This window comes from Strongylocentrotus purpuratus, unplaced genomic scaffold (assembly GCF_000002235.5).
Source record: "Strongylocentrotus purpuratus isolate Spur 01 unplaced genomic scaffold, Spur_5.0 spur5_scaffold_2, whole genome shotgun sequence".
Classification (NCBI taxonomy): Eukaryota; Metazoa; Echinodermata; class Echinoidea; order Camarodonta; family Strongylocentrotidae; genus Strongylocentrotus; species Strongylocentrotus purpuratus.
In genome coordinates, this window is record NW_022145605.1 from 24,551,076 (window position 1) to 24,573,815 (window position 22,740).

Consider the following 22,740-nt stretch of genomic DNA (forward strand, 5'->3'; position numbering starts at 1 on the left):
AAAGAGGAAATAATATAGATTAATCTGGTTTGGCAGAATCACGAGCTGAAATGTTAGCTATATTAAGAATCACATACTATTAAACCTGAATATTAACCATGGGCATGGGTATTCATACATGTATCTATTTGTAATTTAATTCACTGCAACGTACCAAAAGCGTTGTTTTTCACAGGACAAACGAAAAGTATTAAGTTATACTTGGTTTTTCTTGGCCTTAGCTCAATCGCTCTCCATTTATCACCTCAAAGACATCTAGACCGAGATCTAAGCTAAAGGAAAATCATGATTTTATGAACCATATACAGACAACGCCTCAAAATGTTTGGGCGTCAGTCGAATAAAGATATAGATCTACTACAACAATGTAAAACGAAAATATTGTAAATTGTCACTGCATTTCTTTTGGAAATAACAGACATTATAATTCACTCACCTCGTTACATATCGATCAGTCTATAGGTGTTAAATCAAATCAGTAAACATGTACCGTATACTCTTTGCCATTGCAATGTAATGGTTCACTGTTCATAAGTGGTACGTTTATATACATGTATGTATTCAGTCTCTCTGTCTATTTTTAGTGAGTGGAAATTCCCAGCAACATTTGACATACAAGCAGATTGAGATTGCTATCGTCCAAAAAGTGTTCGCCCAATAAAAACTCGACCTCATTTTGTCGAGCGTCTGTGGAGCAAATATATACCAGTGTGCATTATATTACTGTTCCCCCCACTATTAAACAAGATTCTAAATTTCGAATCAAATTACTGTTGCTAAAGTCTCGAAGAGCGGTCCTCCATCGAGATTACAGTTAGAATGTTGGAGATGGCGCTAAACATGCTAAAAACATCCGGAAAGGAAAAAATTAAAGAAGATGTTCAATCATAAATAGACCTTTACTCTTATTGCACTAATCATCGTCTGGTTGAGAGAGTTAAGAAGTTGTTCGATCAATTATAGTTTGGATTTGTTTAGGGGCTATATTGCCTTAACACCATAGCCCTACAAAACAGGGGGGCTGAGGGGGCTGCAGCACCTCCTCCCCCACAAGTTTTAAAAGTTCGAATTACATATTCGGGCACGTGCAAACAACACCCGATTCTGAGAGGTGCGTAATATCCAAACACCCTAGTATCATATTTATTGGTTTATATATCGTACTTTAATCCTGATGTAAAAAAAAAATACTGCAATTCTATTCAATTTAAAATTAAAACATTGATTTTCTTTCATGCTTTCATTAGTTTTCATATCAGCAAAAACATCGAGTGAGCAAAATGTACGTTCATAATGATAAAAGCAATTTTAAGAGCACTGTGAAGGTTAAGTGAACCCTTGATTCATCTGTTTGTATTAAAGAGGAGTGTTTATCATTTTCCTCAATGCCTTCCCCTACATCATTACAACGCGTACCAAATATGATATTCCCTTATATCTTGATGAGATGTATATACACATGACAATACAATGGCAAGATTGGCACTATATTACACTGTGTGACTATTTTTCCTTGAATCTGGAAGTTGGTTTTCGAGCTAGACTTTTACCTCCCCCACCCCTACCCGCCCGTCGACAAAACCTATACTTACTGTGAATCCCCATACTCTTATATCTGGCATAATAAATGCAAGAATTTTTGGTGCGGCTTTAGGGATTGTCGGTCTTGAATTTTTACTCCATGTATAGAAGCCACATAGTTCACTTTCTCCATCATGTTTCATTTCTTGCTTTTAAAAATGAAATTATTACTCAGGATGGATTGCCCTTTCTTGCACAAAGGCACAAAGTAACATTCAGAAAGAGTTCGACGTGAATCAACATTTATTTGGTAAGCAAAATAAAAGTATTTACAATACCTCATGAACGTTTGGGTGGCTACTGTATTGCTGTATATTGTCTTATATCCAGAAACATACAAATTATCTACATGCATGTAGTAAGGAAAAAGGTTCAAATCTCGCTAAATTTTGAGGAAGATGGAATAACGACTCGATCACAATAGACATTATATCTGCATAAGAAACTGGAGAACATTTCATATAGCAAAATGTTAAAGATTTGTGAGGTCGCAGTGTGAAAAACTACAACTTATAAAGAAGGGGAAAACACAATTATGATGGGGTTCTAAGCACAATCTAACTATAGATATTTAATAAGAAACCTAATTAAATCAACTTTAATTGCAAGTTAGCTTATAGCGACCAAGCTTTGGGCGAAATTAATGATAAAAAATTGCTCTTATTTTGCTATAAATTATGAGCACATTTTATGGTGAAAGGAAAAAGGGGCACATATCCTAAGGGAAAATGACAGTTATTAGAAAAAGAAAAGGAGCACGTGTCAAAGTTTATCGGAAGTGTCAAAATTATCAGGGGCACTTATCAGAGATGAAAAGGGCGTTAAAGGGTGCATCTCTCAAATTTGAAAAAGGGCACTCACCAGAAGTGAAAAGGGGCATCTATGTGAATAAAAAGTGGCACTTTTCAAGATATAAGGGACCCTTCTCAGGTTTGAAAAGGGGTAATTATAAGAAGTGAATGGGCACTTATCAGAGGTGGTAAGGAGCAACAAAAAAAGGGGGCACGTGTCACAAAAAAGGAGGCACATGTAGAGGTAAGAAGGGGCACTCTTCAAAGATAAAAAGGGGCACTTATAACAACAGAAAAGGGCACTTGCTAAAGTAAAATGGGAACCTCTCAGATTTGAAAAGGGAATTCATCTGAAGTAAACGGGGCTTTCCTATGTAAAAAGACGCACTATCATAGCTGTTTTTGCATGACTACAAATTTGGGAATTTATAATTTATTTATCCAACAAACGCATACAAAACTGAGAACCCCCCCCCCCCCTCGAAAAATCATGTCATTTCAGCAACATTTGTAAATCACTTGTATCGCATTAGAAATAAACCACGTTTGAGTTTGATGGGGGGGGGGGGGGGGACAACTGCCCCAGTCAGTACGCCAGTGCTCCTCCTCCTTGCACAGACGAAACAAAACACCAGGCCAGCTGTTCACGAAACCGTCACATGCACAAGTTCACCGGAATCCTGTTGAAACACTTGTATTGTAATTAATACGTGTTTCAAGGAGATTTCAGAGAACTTGTATTTTTAAAGGTTAGGTGAAACGATGCCCAGACCAAAAGAAAACCGAACAAGAAATCGCGTTTATACAGAGAATTGGAGAGAAATGGTCGATTTGGAAAGGTCTGTGAGGTTGTTTTGGAGTTGGTTCGGCGGTGTGACTGCAGTATCATGGTCTTATGGAGTCCGCTCGCTATTCATAAGGGCCGCTATCCATAAGGACCGCTAGTCATAATCGAAAAAGAGGGTCGCTATTCATAATACAAAATATGGGTTGTTATTCATATGGGTCCCTATTGATAATACGAGAAAAGGGTCAATATTCACAAGTATACGTATAAGGAATAGCGACCCTCATTTTGTATTGTAAATAGCGACCCTCATCCCACACTATGAATAGCGGACCTTATGAATAACGGTCCTTACGCCTTTATGAATATTGACACCCTTTCCGTTTCATGAATAGCGGTTCTTGACGTATAGGAAGTTTCATGTTATGAATAGCGGAATAACGGTCCTTGTCCCTTTATGAATAGCGACCCCCTTTCCGTTTTATGAAAAGCGGTTCTTTACGTATAGGAATATTTATGTTATGAATAGCGGTCCTTATGAATAGCGGCCCTTATGACTAGTGAGGCTACCCCGGTCTCATATGGGGGCGATATAACGAATAGACAGTATTGAAGTATACGGCGTCCATATCCACTCTTTAACGGAGTTGAGGTAAAGGAGTTTATTATTGACAATAAAAACAAAATCACCTGCCAGTTACCCATGTCCACTACTTAATAATAATCAAAATGTTAAAATACAACAGTCAGCATTGCATAATTCTCTTTGTGTATAGCGATTTTAGTTTACCTACATTTTTCAGATGCTTAAAGTTAAGAATCAAATACATGTACAACGTCATGATGGAATAGAATGTTTATTTCTACATATAATAGGAGGACACAGGGGCAGATGGGGTGAGAGTACGAGAGAGAGAGAGAGAGAGAGAGAGAAAGAGAGGGAGAGACGATATTGGCTCTTGAATAACAAAAGACGTGTTGCACGAGTGTACTAGATTAACCTTTTATTTGTTTTGATGTCACTCACACTGAAAATAAATACAGGCAATATTATAGTAAACACTAAAACGAATACATGAAAAGATCATTTAACTTTACCTATAATCATTTCTGAAGAGGACGATGTCTTTAACTTGATTATACTGTATAGCAACAAGAACTGTTTGCATTTCAACGCATATACATAGAATATAGAAATTCCGAGTATTGGCAGTGATTCAAAATTGGGAGGGCCTCTTAAAGACCTTCTATTATAAATCGGATTGTCACTATGTCACATGCATAATTTTAAACCTCGTTGTGGCTTTAATCATAAATTAATCAAGCTTCCGCATTCTTATTTTGAATTCCAAAACTTCTCCTCGCCAGTAGGCCAAATCATAAATCTCGGTCTTCCAAGTTCCAAACAATTGTTAACAATGTTCATTCTTCGATTCAGTATGTGTTCAATCGACCATCACGAAACAGATCCCTTTCTTTGCATGATCATCAGTTCTAGGACACCTACCCCCTGGAAATCCAACCCCGGATAACCAGCCCCAGTAAACTACCCCCTAGGACAACTACCCCCAAGAACAGCTACCCCCTAGGGCAACCACCCTCTAGTAAGACTACCCCGGACCACTACCCCTAGACAACTACCCCCTAGGACAACTTCCCCCCAGAAAAACTACCCCGGACCACTACCCCCTAGGATAGTTGACCTGGGGTAGTTGTCCTAGATGATGGTTGTCGAAGGGGGTAGTTGTCTGGGGGGTAGTTGTCCTAGGGGGTATTTGCCCTAGGGGTAGTTGTCCCGGGGGTAGTCTTCCTAGTGGGTAGTTGCCCTAGGGAGTAGCTGTCCTAGGGGGTAGTTGTCCTAGGGGGTAGTTGACTGGGGTTGGTTATCCGGGGTGGATATCCAGGGGGTAGGTGTCCGGATACGAAAATTATCGTCTCACGTTGCCAACGGCCCACGAGACGGATTGCTCTACGAGACTGACAAGCCAGTACCACACCGACAGTCACACTGACGGGCATTCTAAAAAGTTGGCTGAGGGTTCATGAGACCATGGACCTACTTAGTATATAGGTCCATGGTGAGACCGACACTCAAGAACACAGAAGTATTCAAGTTGGCCTGCTGACAAATGTGCTGAAGGTCGGACGTGTCGATCGACGGGGATGTTCCATCATTCAAAGCTCTTTGCTCTAAAAAAAAAAAAATTTACAACCTATACGAACAATAGTGTTCTACTCTTTCAAAATACCTGTAACGGACACGAAAAGTAATTGTACTCCGAAATCTCCCAGGTACTATTGTGTTATATAAGAAACGAAACCCGATTTTCCAATCGATGACGAGAAAAACAAACTTGTTCTGATGCATTTGTGTTGTTCATGTCAAAGATGAATTCATCCTCTTTTATATGATACCAAAAAGGGCTATGCATGAATACACAAATCTATTTTAAAGTTTCATGAGCAATGTCAATGGTATTTTACGTACATGAATAATGCAATTACGTCCAAGTATTATGCAATGAAATAGATAAAAGATTAAGATAATCATCAGGGATAACTGATGTTTCATGTTGTAAATTGAGTCCATAATATTTACAATTTGATCATTTTGATGAACAGGACGATGTGATTGCAAGATAAAAATGAAAGGAAGAGCAAATTAAAGAGAGGTTCAATGAACGGCCATTCATTGCAATGATCAACAGTCCAGCTCTATCATTACAAATGTGGTATCATAAATGTGGAAGAGGAAAAACAAATTTCTGCTCGGTGATTAGAATGCCAACACAACAGGAGTCTAAATGATCTGCCGTGACCGTTGCAGCGTGCACACTTTGCAAAAAAAATATCTAAATATCCGTTTATTTATAAATATTTTTAAAGGGGTATATCAATTATGTATACAGAATTGTGGTAGATTATACAGGATTGGGAGAAATATAGACACTTTATATATCGTAGATTACTGATGAGAATAACTCAAGTTAAACCTATCGCTTTTACGAAAACAAGGCTGTGTCAAACATAACGAATTACAATAAAAACTTGAATATACGTATATTTTACAGTTATAGTTTGGATTCTTCGTTTGGGAAATACGGCGTATCCGCCAGTTAGGCGGAATCCTCATTGGACTTTAAAGGGGGAAGTCCACCCTGGTATTGTGTTGGTTCTAATAGAAGCAGAAAATAAGAGTAATATTTTCATTTTATATAGAGTTGCCTCTATACAGTAAATCAACTGGTGCATGGTACTACCATCAATATAATACATATTATACAAAATAAATACACAAAATATATTTAGCGGAAAATTATGATGTAAGCCTACAGAAGAATGAAACATCTACTGTTCTTGTATAGCGGATAACACATTGTAATAAAACATGTCCCTAAGCGCTCTAGAAAAAAACACAACAGAATACAAAGACAAGATGGACTGGGTAAAGCGTTGGTCACATCCCACCGTGCGTGTTTTTAGTCCGTACGGTTTTTGGGGAGGCCACGGCCGCCACGTTTTTCTGAAAACGTAGGGAGGGAGTGGCAAAGGCAGGGAGGGAGTACCGGCAACGCGCGTCACACGCACTGTGCAAGTACGTGGCCCGCACGCCACGCCTGGCCGTGAACGGTTGTGTGCATCGTACGTTGCGCACGTGGTAAGTGCGTGGTACGGGCTTACAACGTAAGGTCTCCGTGCGGTTGCCACGTTATCTTACAGAGGCCGTACTTACAAGTGCTGCTCACGTACGGTGTCCTTACTCGCTCGCATGTTGTAAGTGCGTGCACGTGCGATGAACTCGGTGTTTATATAGGACGACATTCCGATGTTCTCCAGAAGTCCCAGCTGTTGCTGCCTCAAGATACCGCCCATTCCACCGAAGAGACTATATACTGCATAAATCAGTGCGACCAACGTGCGTTGTAAGTGCTTACTCGGTACGGTCCACGTGAGTTCTGCGTGCTCATTGGATAGCTGAACTGGGGAAGTGGTGAGTAAGCACGGACCACGCACTTATCACGTGCGCCTTTAAAAGGCGCACGGAGTCAGTGCGTTGCGCGCTTGTTGGCAGTACCGGGCACGCACGTCACACGCACAGGGGTGAATCGGTAGCCCGAACACAGCCCGAACGCAGCGAATACGCGCGTACGGAGGCGGTACTCATCACGTACGGATACCCAAATTTTGCCCACGTTTTTGCACGTAGACAGCACGCACTTGCAAGTACGGCGGGATGTGACCACCGCATTACAGACAAAAATGGATGAATTAAATGTTAAATAAGTGCGTCTTTAAAGCAATCTTAAACTTAACAATGGAGTCAATGTTTTTTAGATGTTCCGGGAGATTGTTCCATAAAGTTAAGGCAGTGTGAGCGAAGCTGCGTTCACCATATGACCTGGTCATCACTGGTTGAATAACAACCAATTTTTTCTTATTAGAACGAAGATTTCTAGAAGGTGTGTACAATGTTAACAGCTCTATCAAATAAGGAGGCGCAAAATCGTAAAAACATTCATAAGCTAACAACAATATTCTGAATAAAATGCGAGAGTGAATGGGTAGCCAGTGTAAGTCTCTTAAAATAAGAGACACAGATTCATGTTTCCTAATACGATTTACAACAAATTTAAACATATAAATTAATATTCAAGTAAGTTACATTCCAATGAATGACTTACTTACAGTGATGACTTACTTAAAAAGTATATTCTTCAACACTGAATTTCAAATATAATCAGTCTTCATTTCTCAAGTGCAACAATAGTGATTTTGATACGTTTACAAAAAATAAACTTTCTAGATATGCATCTTCCCGTCTTATCATATCAATAATTCATCTTCAAATTATGTCACCAGTCAAATGACAGGTTTGGTGACCCTTATAATTTATACAACAAATATTTCTCCAAATGCTACGAAGTTCGTATAATCTCTTCATTTTCGCCATCTTTTGATGCGCCTACTTTTATTTCGCCTTCTTTTTATTTTCGGATTTTTTTTTTTTACTGTATTGTTCTTTATGTTTTACATATTGCACGGGGAATAAAAAGCAAATAAATGTGAATTCTCGTCTGCAATGAACTCCATATTCTTCAAATTATCATCTTAGAATTATTTACGTGGTATTCCCCCCGGCTTTGTCCATACAGATGACCTACCATTACTGTGATCAATAATGTTACATTATTTTATTTTTACCATGCTATAACCGTAACTTTATGAAACGGGTCAACGTTTCACGAAACAGTCGTACAAGTTCACTATTATCCGATTGAAACGCGTGTATTACATCGGATGTCGGCGAATTTGAACTTATGACTGCTCCGTGAAACGATGCCCTGTATAATCATCTCGAGAAAAAGCTACAATGTTTTAAATTTATTGACAATCCCAAGTTTAACAGCAGATTGACTATACAATTCAATTAATTTATGGTCTACATGATTGCCTCAACCAGCACTTATGCATGATCCTTGTTTTGGCTTTCCTGGCAGAATGTCGGGAATTTCCAATACCCTACTGATCCATACCCAGTCATTATTCCGACGCAGTTGATTGCAAGAGGATCCAGGTCAGTGGCGTCTATAAAGGCTAGTTGTGTATCATAACGACTTAACTTAATATAACCGTTGGCGAAGGATAGCTGGTAGTGGTCAAAAACTGGATTTCCTGTCAGACGGAAGTCTTGTTGAGGAGATAATTCTCTCCAAGTCAAAAGATCGGAACTGGCACTTCGTCCGATAACGCTACGAGCATTGTTCCATCCACCGATAACTGTATGATAAATATAAGTTCACAAGTTCATACTGTTCATTTCGTTTTAACAAAAGTAATTGAGTGCACGCTTCCTCTTTACCCCCTCCCCTCCCCATCCTTCCTTCCTTCCCTACCCCTTCCCACCCACCCCCTCCACACGTGGAAAGCTTCCAATACGTGATACATTGTGATGCATTGTGAAAGAAGACGTAGCACAACGAGAGGGCGGTACAGAGTGTATTGCGCCCCCCCCCTAAAACAGCCCCTTTCCCTTTCCATGGAACGGGGACAAAGGGGGATAAAGGATAGAGAGAGGAAGAGGGGGGGGGGAGAAAGATTGTGTGTGTTTCATCAATCAATCATGGGCAAACTATCTTTCATCACGTGATTTACTTTTGACCAATCGTAGCGCAAGATTCTTTGTATGTTGAATATTATTATACTACAAATGAGTTATTGTTTAATTATGTTTTTGTACTATAAGCAATTAATATTGAAAACGTTTATTTATTTTATTTAGTTGTATGTGTTTGTTTGTATTACACATTAATTTGGAGGAATAAAACAAAATTACAAAAGAAGAGTGTGCGTGTGCGAGTGTGTGTTAGAGAGCGAGAGAGAAAGAAGGGAGTTAAAGATACATATTTTATATAATAAGCAAACAATTACCGTTGGTGAAGATGATGGGACAAACTATCACTTCCGAGGCAATCTGGATGTAACTATCTTTCCGAAGCGAAGCTGAGGAAAGAGAGCGTATACATTCAGATCGCCGAGGAAGTGATAGTTTGCCATCGCCTGAAACCAAAAGGTGATTATTTGCTTTATATTCCTTTATATTCCACTTTGGAAACAGTTCACTTCTTCTGTCATTTTAGAGCAACAAATCATCAATTAACAACTAGCAAACGGTGTACGATACGTACAGTCCATGCAGTACGTACATACATGTACGTATGCGCAACGTATACAAGAAAGTGCTTTGCACTTTGTAGATTCTATCTTCAGTGAAAGTGCGTTGCACTGTGTAGAAAGTACTACCATCTACACAGTGCAACGAACTTTTCTTCTCCCATCAATGATGGGCGAACTATTTTTTATCACGTGATTTACTTTTATCCAATCGTAGCGCAAGATTCTTTGTATGTGGAATATAATATGTAATACAGTTAGATCATCGAGCCAGCAAACTAGTGTATCTAGGCTAAGCCCTTCCGGAAATTTGCATTTTCTATAGTGTGTTGTAAACAGACAGACAATATACACATGGTGGAATCTCTGCCTGTCAAATACCTACGACTTATACCACTTCCCACCTCCATGTTGCACCCTCTTCTTCAACATTTTAAGACTTTTGATTTTTAAAGGTAAAGACCAGTATTGGAAACGCCCCAATTTCAAAAAATGAAATGGAAGCTCATATTACCAATCCTGTGAAAGAATATGTTTTGACTAATACATGATGATACAAATTTTGCCGGATAAAATCGCCTACTAATTGATATATTATTTTGGTAAATTAGTTTATCTATTGGACTGTGAGAGATAAACGCACGTGTGCGTAGTCCCCTATACATCTTTCTGTGTACAGTGCTTGTAACTTTACGAAGACTGGGCCAAATTTCTTTTCATTTTGATGATTCCAGAACCTTGCAGTACACACCAATAGTTATATGCTAGATGATCAACCTTTTTTGATCGATTCCACAACGTTTCTTTCACAATGCAATCGCATGACCATAACTGGGCCCCGTCTTACAAAGAGTTACGATCGATCCAAATCAATCGTAAGTCCTCCAATCAATCGCAAGTTTGCAGTTTCCTATCTCTTATGTACATAGTTACGATTGATATCAATCGCAAATAAGTTACGATTGATATCAACTCTTTGTAAGACGGGGCCCTGGTCTTTATCTTTAAGCGAGGGTCCGTCGTGACGGAGCGAGAAGATTCAATATTTCTCGGGGGGGGGGGGAGGGGCGGTAGATATCCTCCAAAGAAATATTTCCGGGGACGGGGAGGGGGCGGGGGTGTCCCCTCCCGCCTACCCGGGATCGCAGCCCCTGACTCAAAATCTCAATGACACAACTGACTTACCAATTTCGTATTTTTCGTCTGACACGTTACTTGCGAAGAGTCCAATGTGCGCATCATTGTCAGCGCTGACCATGAAGTCAAATGACGTCACATTCTCAGCAATCCAGAAGCCAGGAAAGGCGTACCGTCTGGTATCACCCACATCAGGTGTGTGGAGTACGGGACACTCTGTCAAAACACATACGAGATACACACGGAGAGATAGAGAGAGAGAGAGAGAGAAAGAGAGAGAGAGAGAGACAGAGAGTAAGAGAGATAGAGAGAGAGAGAGAGAGAGGGAAGGGGTGGGAGGGGATCAAATCGCCAATAATTGCCCATGACAAAAAATAGATTTGAATCATCATTCTGGTGTTTACATCAACTTACGAAATCGAATGTAGGACTACAATGTAATAACATTTTATATCCACTGTATAACATTTCAAGTTGTTTCTTCATTTATTTGTTTATTCATTTATCATAGATTTATATTTATTTATTTGTTATTTATTTATTGGTTCATATTTCATTCATTACTAACCATTTATTTAGTTGTTTATATATTTATATATTATTCATCATTTCTTCTTGTGAAGTACATGCGTACAGATATTTGGAAACTGTAACAGTTTCGTAAATCCCTCTGGATTGAAGTTTAGCTTTTGACAAATTCTATAACCGCAATTAGTTATTGTTTACTTTTTTTGACGGAACACTTTTTTTGTCTGTATCTTTTTTTTCTCTGCAAAACATTATAATGGGAGGGGTCGGTGACTGCTTGTTTTCTTCAAAATGCACCATTATACACGACTGCATTCATTCTTTTATATTCACCTCATGATCTGATATCCCTTAATTCTATGTAGATATACATCTAAGTAATTCAACGGGATACATGTCCTGATACTATACCAGGCAAAAATTATTATTATTTCAATATTCTGAAACCAATATGTACACTAAAATCATTAAGGAATAATGGTAATGCATTCATAAAATACATTGCGTATATAATTACGTAAGTAATTGCGTAAGTAAATATTGATCTGCATGTAGGCAAATATACAAAAACTGGAAAACGTTAGTGTGATTCTTTTTATGTTCTATGTGCATTGTATTTGTAAAATGAATGTACCTTGTAGTAACAAAGCCAATGGATACAGAATCTCTATCTATTACCATGGATCAGTACAGATGAAAGGAAATTAAAGGAATATATATATATATATATATATATATATATATATATATATATATTTACTTATTTATTTATTTATTTATCTTATGGGAGGGTAGTCTCATTCAGAGCCTCGAAGGGGCCCTCATTTGATAGTGGTGGTGGTTATTTCACCTGACTGCTAAGAAAGAATAAATGCGTGTTAGTAAGCAACCAGACGGCCGACGGCTTCAGGTCCTCTCCGAGGGACATGGTAATGAGGATTAACGAGTAAAGATAATGAGGACTAATTAAAGGGCACTGCTCTACCGACTGAGCTATCGCGCCTCCCTTCGAATCCCGCTTCCTTGAATAATGCACAGAATAAATCACCTGCTACTCCACCAGTTGCGCTAGCAATAATATACTTACCACACACTGGACCGTAGAACATCGGAGGTCAAGTACATAGAAACGACGTCACTAACTGTTCGCAAGTCCCTCCATTTTTACAAGGAGTTGAAAGACAAACTGTGATAAAAGAGGGTAAAACATGGGTAAATCGTGAGGTAAAGAGAGGGGTAAATGATAGACCTTTAAATTCTCATCTTGTTTATCAGAGTATTTCGGACATGTGTCCCTCCCCCGTCCCCCCTCCCGCTTGGCCGCGACTTTAAAAAAGCCTAACCCAGCCATCTTAGCGCTGCATTTGAATATCTAATGTGATTATTTACAATTAAGCTGTAAATTTCTATAGCTTACTGTCTGATGTAATTAAAAAGATCCCTCAGCACAACATGAAGATTATTTGTGGTGACATGAATGCCCAGGTTAGCTCTGCAAACAGCAAGGGTTTCAGGACTAACAGAAATGGGCAGTATACTTGCTGAACATGACATTCGAATGTGACCTGATTGCGTGTAACACACGCTTTCAAAAAGTCAAAGAAAAGTTGTGGACATTTACATACCCAAATAAGAGCCAGGCACAACTAGACTATATCCTAGTGAACAAAAAGTGGAGAAATAGTGTGAAAGACTGTCAAGCTTACAACTCTTTTGTTGCCCCTTGAACTCGGACCATCGAATTGTCTCCACCAAAATGCAACTAAGCTTGGGAAGCAATACGAAGGTAAAAGCCAAATCAAATCTTTCTCATCATGACTGGCAGCTCTTTAAATCAGATTGTAGTATTAAGGAAGCATAAACAATGGAGGTAAACAACATATTTGAGGCATTGTATCAAGATATCGAGAATTCTACAGCGAACGAGATCTACTCTGCACTAATAGAAGCTCACGAAGGAGCAGCCACGAAATATGTACCAAAGAGAAAGGGTAAGAAGAAATGGGCGCCATGGGAAAACGAAAAGATCAGGGAGAAACGGAAATGCCTAAAGGTATATACATGTAGCATATAATAAAAAGAATTGCGCACCAACTGCCGAACATGCAGAAACACTTGACAAAGCCAAGAAAGATCTCCAGGATGCATACGATGAAGAGCAGTCAAACTACATAACTCAAAAATGCACTGAGATCGAGATTGCATGGTGCAGTCTAACAGCAGACTAGGAAAGTATGGGATATTGTAAAAGAGATCACTGGAAAGGCCTCGACCCCAGTGGATCAGCTTAGAGGTAAGAAAAACCAAGAGAGACATAACCCAGTGGAAAGATCACTTTTCTTATCCTCTTGGTCAACTACCATCGGATAACAACAACCCAATAAGGAAGATGGTCCAAAAGACACTTCCAATTAAAACAAGCAAATTTACCATTGCAGAACTCAAAGTAGCAGTTACCTCCCTCTCCAATAATAAATGCACAGGTGTGGATGGAATCCCAGCAGAGGTATGGAAGTCTGGTGCCCTTGACAAACAGCTTTTGGAAGTATGTAACAGAACACTTATCCATGGCGAGAAACCAGACTTGTGGTCTAGGAGCATAATAATCCCTGTACCAAAAAAGGAGATCTCAGTACCCCTCAAAACTGCCGTGGGATAGCACTGACCCCAGTAGCTGCAAAAGTATTTAACAAAATGCTTTTGAATAGAATCCGTCCTCACCTGGAACCCCTTCTCCGCAAGAACCAGAATGGATTCTGTCCAGGAAGATCTACAGTAGCGCAAATTCTAACTTTGCGAAGACTGGTGGAAGGTATAAGCAAAGCATCTGACAGCAGTGCTTACGTTCGTGGATTTTAAGAAGGCCTTTGATTCAATCAATTGAAAGAAGATGTCAGAGATCCTAAGAGCCTACGGAATACCACACACAATAGTTACAGCAGTAGGGGTGATGTACAAAGATACCACAGCTCAAGTACGTTCACCCGATGGAGAGACTCCTGTACCATCTTAGCAGGAGTGCTTCAAGGAGATACCTTAGCACCATACCTATTCATCATAGCATTGGATTATGCTCTAAGAATGACTACTGAAGGGTTCGAGGATCTAGGCTTCACCCTACAGGAAAGGAAAAGTAGCAGATATCCTGCTGTAATGATCACACATACAGACTTTGCTGATGATATTGCACTAATTTCAGACAATCTGGAAAAGGCACATGAGCTCCTAGACCAAGTAGAGTCTGCAGCAAGCCAAGTCGGTCTACAGTTAAACAGTACTAAGACAGAATTCATGTTGTACAACCTTCGTGAAGGCGAGATTTGTACTGCTGACAGGACAAAGTTGAAGCAGGTCCAAAATGTTCAGTATATACTTGGCTCGTGGGTTGATCAGTCAAAACAAGATCTGAATATCCGAAAGGCAAAAGCCTGGACTGCTTTGAACAAGCTGACAGCCATCTTGAAATCAAACCTCGGTAGAAAACTGAAAGTCCGTTTCTTTTCAGTGGAAACTGTACTGCTCTATGGATCAGAAGCCTGGACTTTGACGAGTAGCCTGGAAAAACAACTGGATGGTTGCTATACAAGACTCTTGAGAGCAGCACTAAATGTCAACTGGAGGGACCATAATGACCAATATAGAATTGTATAGGGAAATTACACCGATCTCAGCCAGACTGAGAGACCGCCGCCTCCGTTTCAGTGGGCACTGCTGGAGGAGCAAGAGTGAAATCATTTCACAAATGCTCTTATGGGAGCCCTCAAGGGGCAAACGCACCAGAGGGCGCCCAGCGATGACTTACATTGACTAGTTAGAAAAGGACACATGTCTACCAAGGCAGGAGCTCCCAAAGATCATGGAGAATAGAACTGAATGGATAAAGCTTGTCAAATCAGTGCGAGTACGCTCGACCTAGTAGTAGTAGTATTTGCGTTGGTATACCGTGTGGTGGAGATCAACATTAAATCGGCCATATTCTGGACTATAACGGTATGTCGCAAAACTACTCGCAATTATAATGAAAAAGTTTCGACCTGGGAATGCATTCGACCTGGGTAAACCTCCCGATTTACTTGCGATATATGTCATTTTTTTAAAGTAAACATAGATTTGCACAAATTGCATTTTCTTGTAGAGGTGTCGTGGTCGATTGGATATGTCACCGACCGGACTGTCGAACACAAGGTCCACGATTCGAGTCCCGCCGTTACACTAATGTCCTCTGGCAAGACATTGATCTACATTTGCCACACTCAACCCAGGTGATGTAAATGGGTACCTGACAGGAATTAGTTCCTTGAAATGCTAGAACGCCGTAATGGTAGCCGTGCCAAAGTCAGGGTAATAATTGGGAGCGTCAGGAGTGTCACGTATCACAGACATGAGCGCAATACAAGAACCCACTATCATTAGTGGTATAATTATCACTATAAGTAATACGCTAAGGCTCCGCGGGGGGCGCGACGTCTCCGCCGGCCTTTGTATTCTGTTGTTTTTTAATGAGATCGCCGACCGAAGTTGGTGCAGCTATCTCCTCCTGAACCCTCCCCTCGGGGTACCGGTGACCGGTGCCATCGTCCGCGGGAGAGTCAACTCTGTCGAATTGGCTATACTCCGCCCGAGGTCCTCCTCCGTGTCGACGTCCAGGGCGAAAACAGACGCGATATGCATAATGCATGATATGCGTGACGACAGAGATACCTCATGGATATTCAACATAACATCCGTAGACACACGACCAATGACTATCCACTCACATTAAGTTGCGTATTAAATGCACGCTGAATGGGTATGACTTACCCCGTGTTAGGTATCTTTCTATAGGATGTGCTTTGCATGTAGTAGCTGCACAAGAGATGAACGGGGCTTCCCGTCGACGTCCAAACTTAGAGACCTATTTCCATCATGATTGCCGCGATTTTTATATAGTTTTCGTGAATGGAGGTATGAAATCAAAGCTTATTTTGTGATTATTACGGCCATGTATACTCAATTTTGATTATCATTTTCTAAAGGAAAGTTTTCACAAGAAAACCAATGGACTGACAGTTCAGTCGCAAGCTGCTTTCATTCAACACACAGTGCAGCTGCACTGCTCGGGAAGCTCCAACACCGGCACCGGGCACCGCAGGCGTCCGACGCCTGCGGCGCTGGTGTTCGAGCTTGCTGGAGTTACGCTGAAGTGTGTGTGAGTTCAGCTGAGCTCGAGTCGAAGAGATTTGACACTTTGAAATTGTTATCTGTTGGTTTGCATCATTATTGCCGCGATTTCAATATAGTTTCGTGAATAGATTTACGAAACCTGAGCTTAGAATTAGTAAAAGTATTACTAATGTCTACGTTTTTAAACGACTGTCTGATTTTCTTATGAAAATTTTACTTTGAAAAATGATTATCGAAATTCATGGTCAGAAATAATCACAATCTAGGGTCTATTATTATGTTACAGTTCTTGCATCAAATCAATGCATGAAAACTTAGTTATTGAACTAGAGATTTTTTTTTTTTTTTTTTTTAAATAGGCAATTATGAAGTAGGATGTAGGAAGCCTCAAACCTTAGCCTACTAAACAAATCTCAACAAAGTGTAGGCCTATCCTTTTATGAATTAATGAAAAAGTAGCCCCAGAAAAAAGAGCCCCCGAAAGTTGAAAAAGTAGCCCCCGAAAATTTTCCGAAAATTTGAAATGGAGCCCCAGAAATGAAAAACTTAATTTTTTGCCTGCGCCCCCCTCTAGAATCCCGCGGATTTCCGCGGGTCCTGAGTTGAGTGTATATATAATATAGGCGTGGGGTCCATGGGTTTCAAGGGGCCATAAACCCCCAAAAGCTCAGGGGGTTATGTTCTTCAAAGTGGGGGGGGGGGGGAGAGATCAGATCGCAGCAAGTTGAGTGTATATATAATATAGGCGTGGGGTCCACGGGTTTCAAGGGGCCATAAACCCCCGAAAGCCTGGGGGTTTTAGGCGTTTAATTAGGGTCAGATGAGCATTTTTGTTAATACTTTATTTGTGGCACCTGCGGGTCACTAATTGGCGTGGGTCAATACGTAGAGTTGCGTAGTGTTGCGTACCACCTACGCTGGCCTACGTTACTATATGCTGAGGGACGGAAAGGGGTACGCAAGATGAACAAAAACAATTCAACATGTTTAATTTTTTTCGCGTACTTTAGGCATAGAAACTTGACGCAGAAAGTACGTCTTTTTACGCAACACTACGCTACATGCCTACGCAACAGTACGCTACCCTACGCCAGATTGACAAAGCAGTAAAAGCTTTCAACACAGTAAGCAACCATAAGCAAACCCGTACGCCAGCCTACGCATAACCTACGCAGGGACTTTTTTCCCATTAATACGCAGCCTAATTTCTGCGTAGTCGGTACGCCACTCTACAGAACTCTATGCAGTTCCAGTGGCTTAAAGAATAACTACCGGTACAGTTGGATTGTTTTTTTAATTTAATATAAGGCCAAATAAAAAAAAAAACATGCTTAAAGCGTCCTGTTTTTTAGAAAAATGGGAGGAGGCCCTTTTTTTTTTTTTTTTTTTTTCAAAATGGCCGCTCCGTACATTTTCCGACATTCAGGCTATTTTTCAAGATAGCGGCCGAGATTTTTTTTTTTTTTTTTTTTAAATCAGAAATACATTTTAGCAGTGCTTTTCATGTTTTTTTTCTTTCAAAAAAAAAAAAATAGGAGGCGGCCCCTAAAAAAAAAAAAAAAAAAAATTCAAAAAATTTCAAAAAAAAAAAATTGGAGGCGGCCCCCAAAAAGGAAGCGGGCGGGGACGCTAAACATATATATTGTATATTTTGTAATGGCCTGAATGGCAAATAAAGTTCTTGGTGGTTTTAATTTAGACAGTCTCTATATATCTATTTACACCCCCGCCCCCCTCTAGAATCCCGCGGATTTCCGCGGGTCCAGCTAGTTATTATATAATGTGATATGCGCTATACAAGAACCGAATATTATTATTATTATGAAATCTAATTATATGATAAATTATCTCATCCGATTCGGTGAGTGAGTGTATAATTAATATTTATGGCTAGGTTTCTGTTGATTGTGATTTTAAGCCAATTAAATGCAGCGCTAGGATGGCTGGGTAAGGTTTTAAAAAAGTAGCCACCGAGCCCGAGCCAGCCGAGAATCCGTAAAGTCTTACGGTCCTGTGAAGGCGTTGTCGATGATGACGTTGTCGCTGGTTGCGGGGTCTCTCTAGTTGACTTTGTGGTTGTTGTGGTAGTGGTTATGGCGCTAGTGATGGTGTTGTCTTTGTCACCAACAGTTATTGAAGAATTGTCAAACGAGTGACATTTGTAGCCAGTCATTGTCTCTTCGCACCAACCATGCTCACAGGGGTCGTTCATGCAGTCTGCAAAATCGTACAAAATGATATGAAAACTTTCATCAGAAACACCGATTGCTGGGCGATCATCATCGTCGTCATAATAATAATAATAATAATAATAACAATATTAATTATGACATGGTAAGTAATGGTTATAATAGTAATAATAATAATATGAACAATAATGATAACAATAATAATAATGATAATAACAGTTATTTTCATAATCATCATCAACATAATGATTTTTAAATATTAATAAATACAGAAAAAGGAAATTAAGAAAGAGAGAGGAGGAAAAGGAGGACTGGAGGAGGAGGGGAGAAGAAGAAGAAGAAGAAAGAGAAAATGAGAAAGAGGGGAGGAGGTAAAGGGGGAGGAGGGGGAGCTAAGAGGAAGAAGAAGGAATTCAGAGGAAAAGGAAGAAAAGGAGGATGAGGTGAATAAGAAGAAGAAGCAGAAGAAACAAAGAAGTTAAAAAGAAGAAGAAGAAGAAGAAGAAGAATGAGAAGAAGAAAAGAAGAAGATGAAGATAAAGATAAAGAAGAAGTAGAAGAAAAGAAGAAGATGAATAAGGAGAAGAATAGAGAATTATTTTCTGTAAAGCGCTCATGTCTGTCATACATGACTCTCCTGGTGCTCTACAGCTCTTACCCCAGCTGTTAGCATGGCTACTACCACGGTGTCCTAGCATTTCAATTAGGAACTAACCCATTTACTTGATGGACAGGATTGTCGTGGCATTGATTCGAACCTCGTACATTGTGCTTTATAGTCTGGGGACTTATCCACTAGACCACGCAACCTCTACAGTAATCTCATTCAATGCTCAGGAACACACGCACAGATTATGTTGATGAGTACAGGGTGAACAGGGGCGGAGCCAGGAATATTAGAAGGGCTTGAATGACCCCCCCCCCCTCCCGACAACAATATTATTCCAAGGAACACAATTTCTAATCAGAAATCAAGTCTGCACTTCCTGCTTTTATATAAAGTTGTGGTTGCCGTGGTTTTTCTTTTATGTGTGTGTGCGTGTGTGTGTGTGTGTGTGTGTGTGTTATGTAGGGGCCGCAGCCCAGAACAACCAATGGATGAAGACTTACAACATGTTCTAAGTCTAGCCCACAAATACAAAATACAAAATATCGACACATTATTGACATAATTATCAACAAGTAGAATCAATGAACTAACACTAAATAAGTAGTTTTATGAAAATAGCCCCACAGTTAACCAAAACCTTTTAACTAAATAACTTTGCCAAAATTATCACTTGCAAAAATAGGAGTAATTCTCCTCCCTCAATCTTTTTTTTTTTTGGGGGGGGGGGCGCACCCACCCGGAATTAACGCCCATGACGTACCGGGAAGTCGACAGACTCTTCTCCCCGGAGGGATTCCGTGTTTGTTCTTCCTTCTGCACTGGGTATCATAGAGAGGGGATGCTGGGATGAGCTTAGGGATGGTCACCACCGTAGACCCATCTTCTCGCTGAGTCGTGATGCATGGGCGAAACATGGGTAGGGTGTAGTTGAGTCCGTGGCCATCGCTACAGCAGTTCTGCCCTCTGTTGTCAGGACTTGACTGAAACGGGGCCTCTGCAATTGATTCTTTAATAATAATAATGATAACAACAATTCTAAATATATTACTCATTGCGGATATAATATCGAAAATAATATCGCTAGTGACATTCGTTTGTATAAAAGAAGCTTGCTTACAATATATGTTATCACCTGACGAAGTGTTGCAGCGGCGCACGAAACGTCGTGATCTTTTGATCCCTTGTTTACCATACATTGCGAGCAAACGAATGTCACTAGCGATATCATTTTCGATGATAATAACGATAATAATAATGATAATGATAATAATAATAATGATAATAATAATGATAATAATAATAATAATAATAATAATAATAATGGTAATAATATTAAAAGAGATTGTATTATCATAAAAGAGATTGTATTATCATCACGTTGCTTGTATGATGCTGGATTTTTTAACAATTCATCACCTTTGGTGCGTAACTGAAAAAAACCTCACGTACTGAATGCCCATTGTGGGCTTATCTCTAATCGTATTTCAATGCGAATAGTCATTTAAACAATAACAATTAAAAGCAAACACACTTTGCTCCGTAAAAGGTTAATTCCTACTTACCGGCTATCATCATCAGCGTAACCAAGGTTATCATTCTCATCAACATGATTAAGACTGATGAATTACGTGATTTGTGCCAATACACAGGCAGATCCGACATGATTACTATTCGGAATTTGATTTGGAGATATAAAGAGACAACGTTATTAAAGCGACGGCTCATTCACGCCCTCATGTCGATTACAAAAGATCACACAATAAGACTTTTTAATTATACCACTGTAAAGCATGATTCCAGCATAATTATGACATAAAGAATAACGATTACAAAAAAAAATTGTTTTTAAATTTAAAAATTCCATGCACCAATTCCAGAATGACGTTTTAAGAATTAAAAATCAAAACAACAACAAAGCTACAAGAAAAAAAAGAAAAAAAAAAACAACATAAATTTGTTAAAGTTTTCATCATACCATTTTCCCTGCACAGACAATGCATGAATATACACAACATTTAAAGGAACATAACATAAATCAATAATAATATTCATGTTAACAACAGGGACACTAAAATTCAATCACTACTTATAATTTCCAATAATTAAACTGATCGGAATCTTAGTGCAGCACAAAACGTACGACCGTTCAGTCCAAGGGTGTGAAAATCTTAAAATAGTGTATGGCAAAAATAGTCAACTGTGACTAATTACCAAATAAAATAAAACCAAGAAAGAAAGAAAGCAATCACTTATGTCGATTCGACAACTAATGGTCGTTATTTTTCCACAAAAAGCCATTTCAAAACCCTTTCGTTTTGAGGGAAGTAAATATTTATTGTCTTTTAAATGCCGTTGGAATATAACTTCTACATTTTTTGACCTGCAAATGGGACATAGTACCTATACGGCATATGTAACAATACCTGTTCTACTTTTTCCGTCTTGTGTAATATTATTCTCCTACATTACTATTTTTCTTCTTCTCCCCTTTCTAATCTCTACTATATATCACCCCTCCCTCACCTACATCAAATGTTGTTCAAGTTAAATACAAAGGCGCACAGGCCGGGGTGATAGAATGGGAACGGGCTGCAGCCCTCCCCCTCCCCACTGAATTAAAAACATATATATATATATATAAATTATATATATCAGATTTTCATCTTATCTCTTACGTGTCTCATGATGACATTTCGTAACCATAATTAAAGCACGCTACCCGATTTTATTCAGAAATTGGAGAGCTGAAATTCGGGTATAAAAGACGTGAGCCCCCTAGTCTGCAAGCACAAACCCTGGTCAGTCGTAAAAGTGAGTCTGCACTATAAGACTACCATAGGCCATGTACTGTAGCTGCTCCTGAAACAACCAGTAGGTAGCTGGGCTAGACTTCTCTCAAGGCACATTTTTTTTGTTAAAGTGTCAAATTAGGGTCTGTGCTTGCAGACTATGAGCCCCCCCCCCCCCCTCGACTAAACTGTGCCTATACGCCTATGGATATCTGTTTCCATCAAATAAACTTTATTCCTATTTCTGGACATTTGAAAAGTGAAGAGACTGAGGAAAGAAAACATGATTAAACTCACGATTTATATACCATGAGGAGGTTCAATAATTGAAGTAGATTTCTTTTGAAGAAAAAAGGCAACATTGCAGGAAAATTGGTGTAAACCTTAAATCTAAAGGATCGTCAATAGAAACATGAATACTTCAAAGGAACTAACATTAAAATCTGAGGGACAGAGAAAATAAAATTGAAAACTATGTATTCAGGATTTTTTT

General features: G+C 39.4%; 1 protein-coding gene across 1 annotated transcript; it reads right to left on the reverse strand.

Moving 5' to 3' along the window:
- Positions 1 to 7,916: 7,916 nt before the first annotated feature.
- Positions 7,917 to 14,065, reverse strand: LOC115926440. The gene is made up of 3 exons (XM_030991153.1): positions 13,927 to 14,065; positions 11,017 to 11,184; positions 7,917 to 8,937 (listed from the first exon to the last, which is right to left on the reverse strand). The coding sequence occupies exons 1-3, from the start codon at positions 14,063 to 14,065 to the stop codon at positions 8,624 to 8,626; spliced, it is 621 nt and encodes a 206-aa protein (XP_030847013.1). The 3' UTR covers positions 7,917 to 8,623.
- Between the last annotated feature and the right edge of the window lie 8,675 nt (positions 14,066 to 22,740).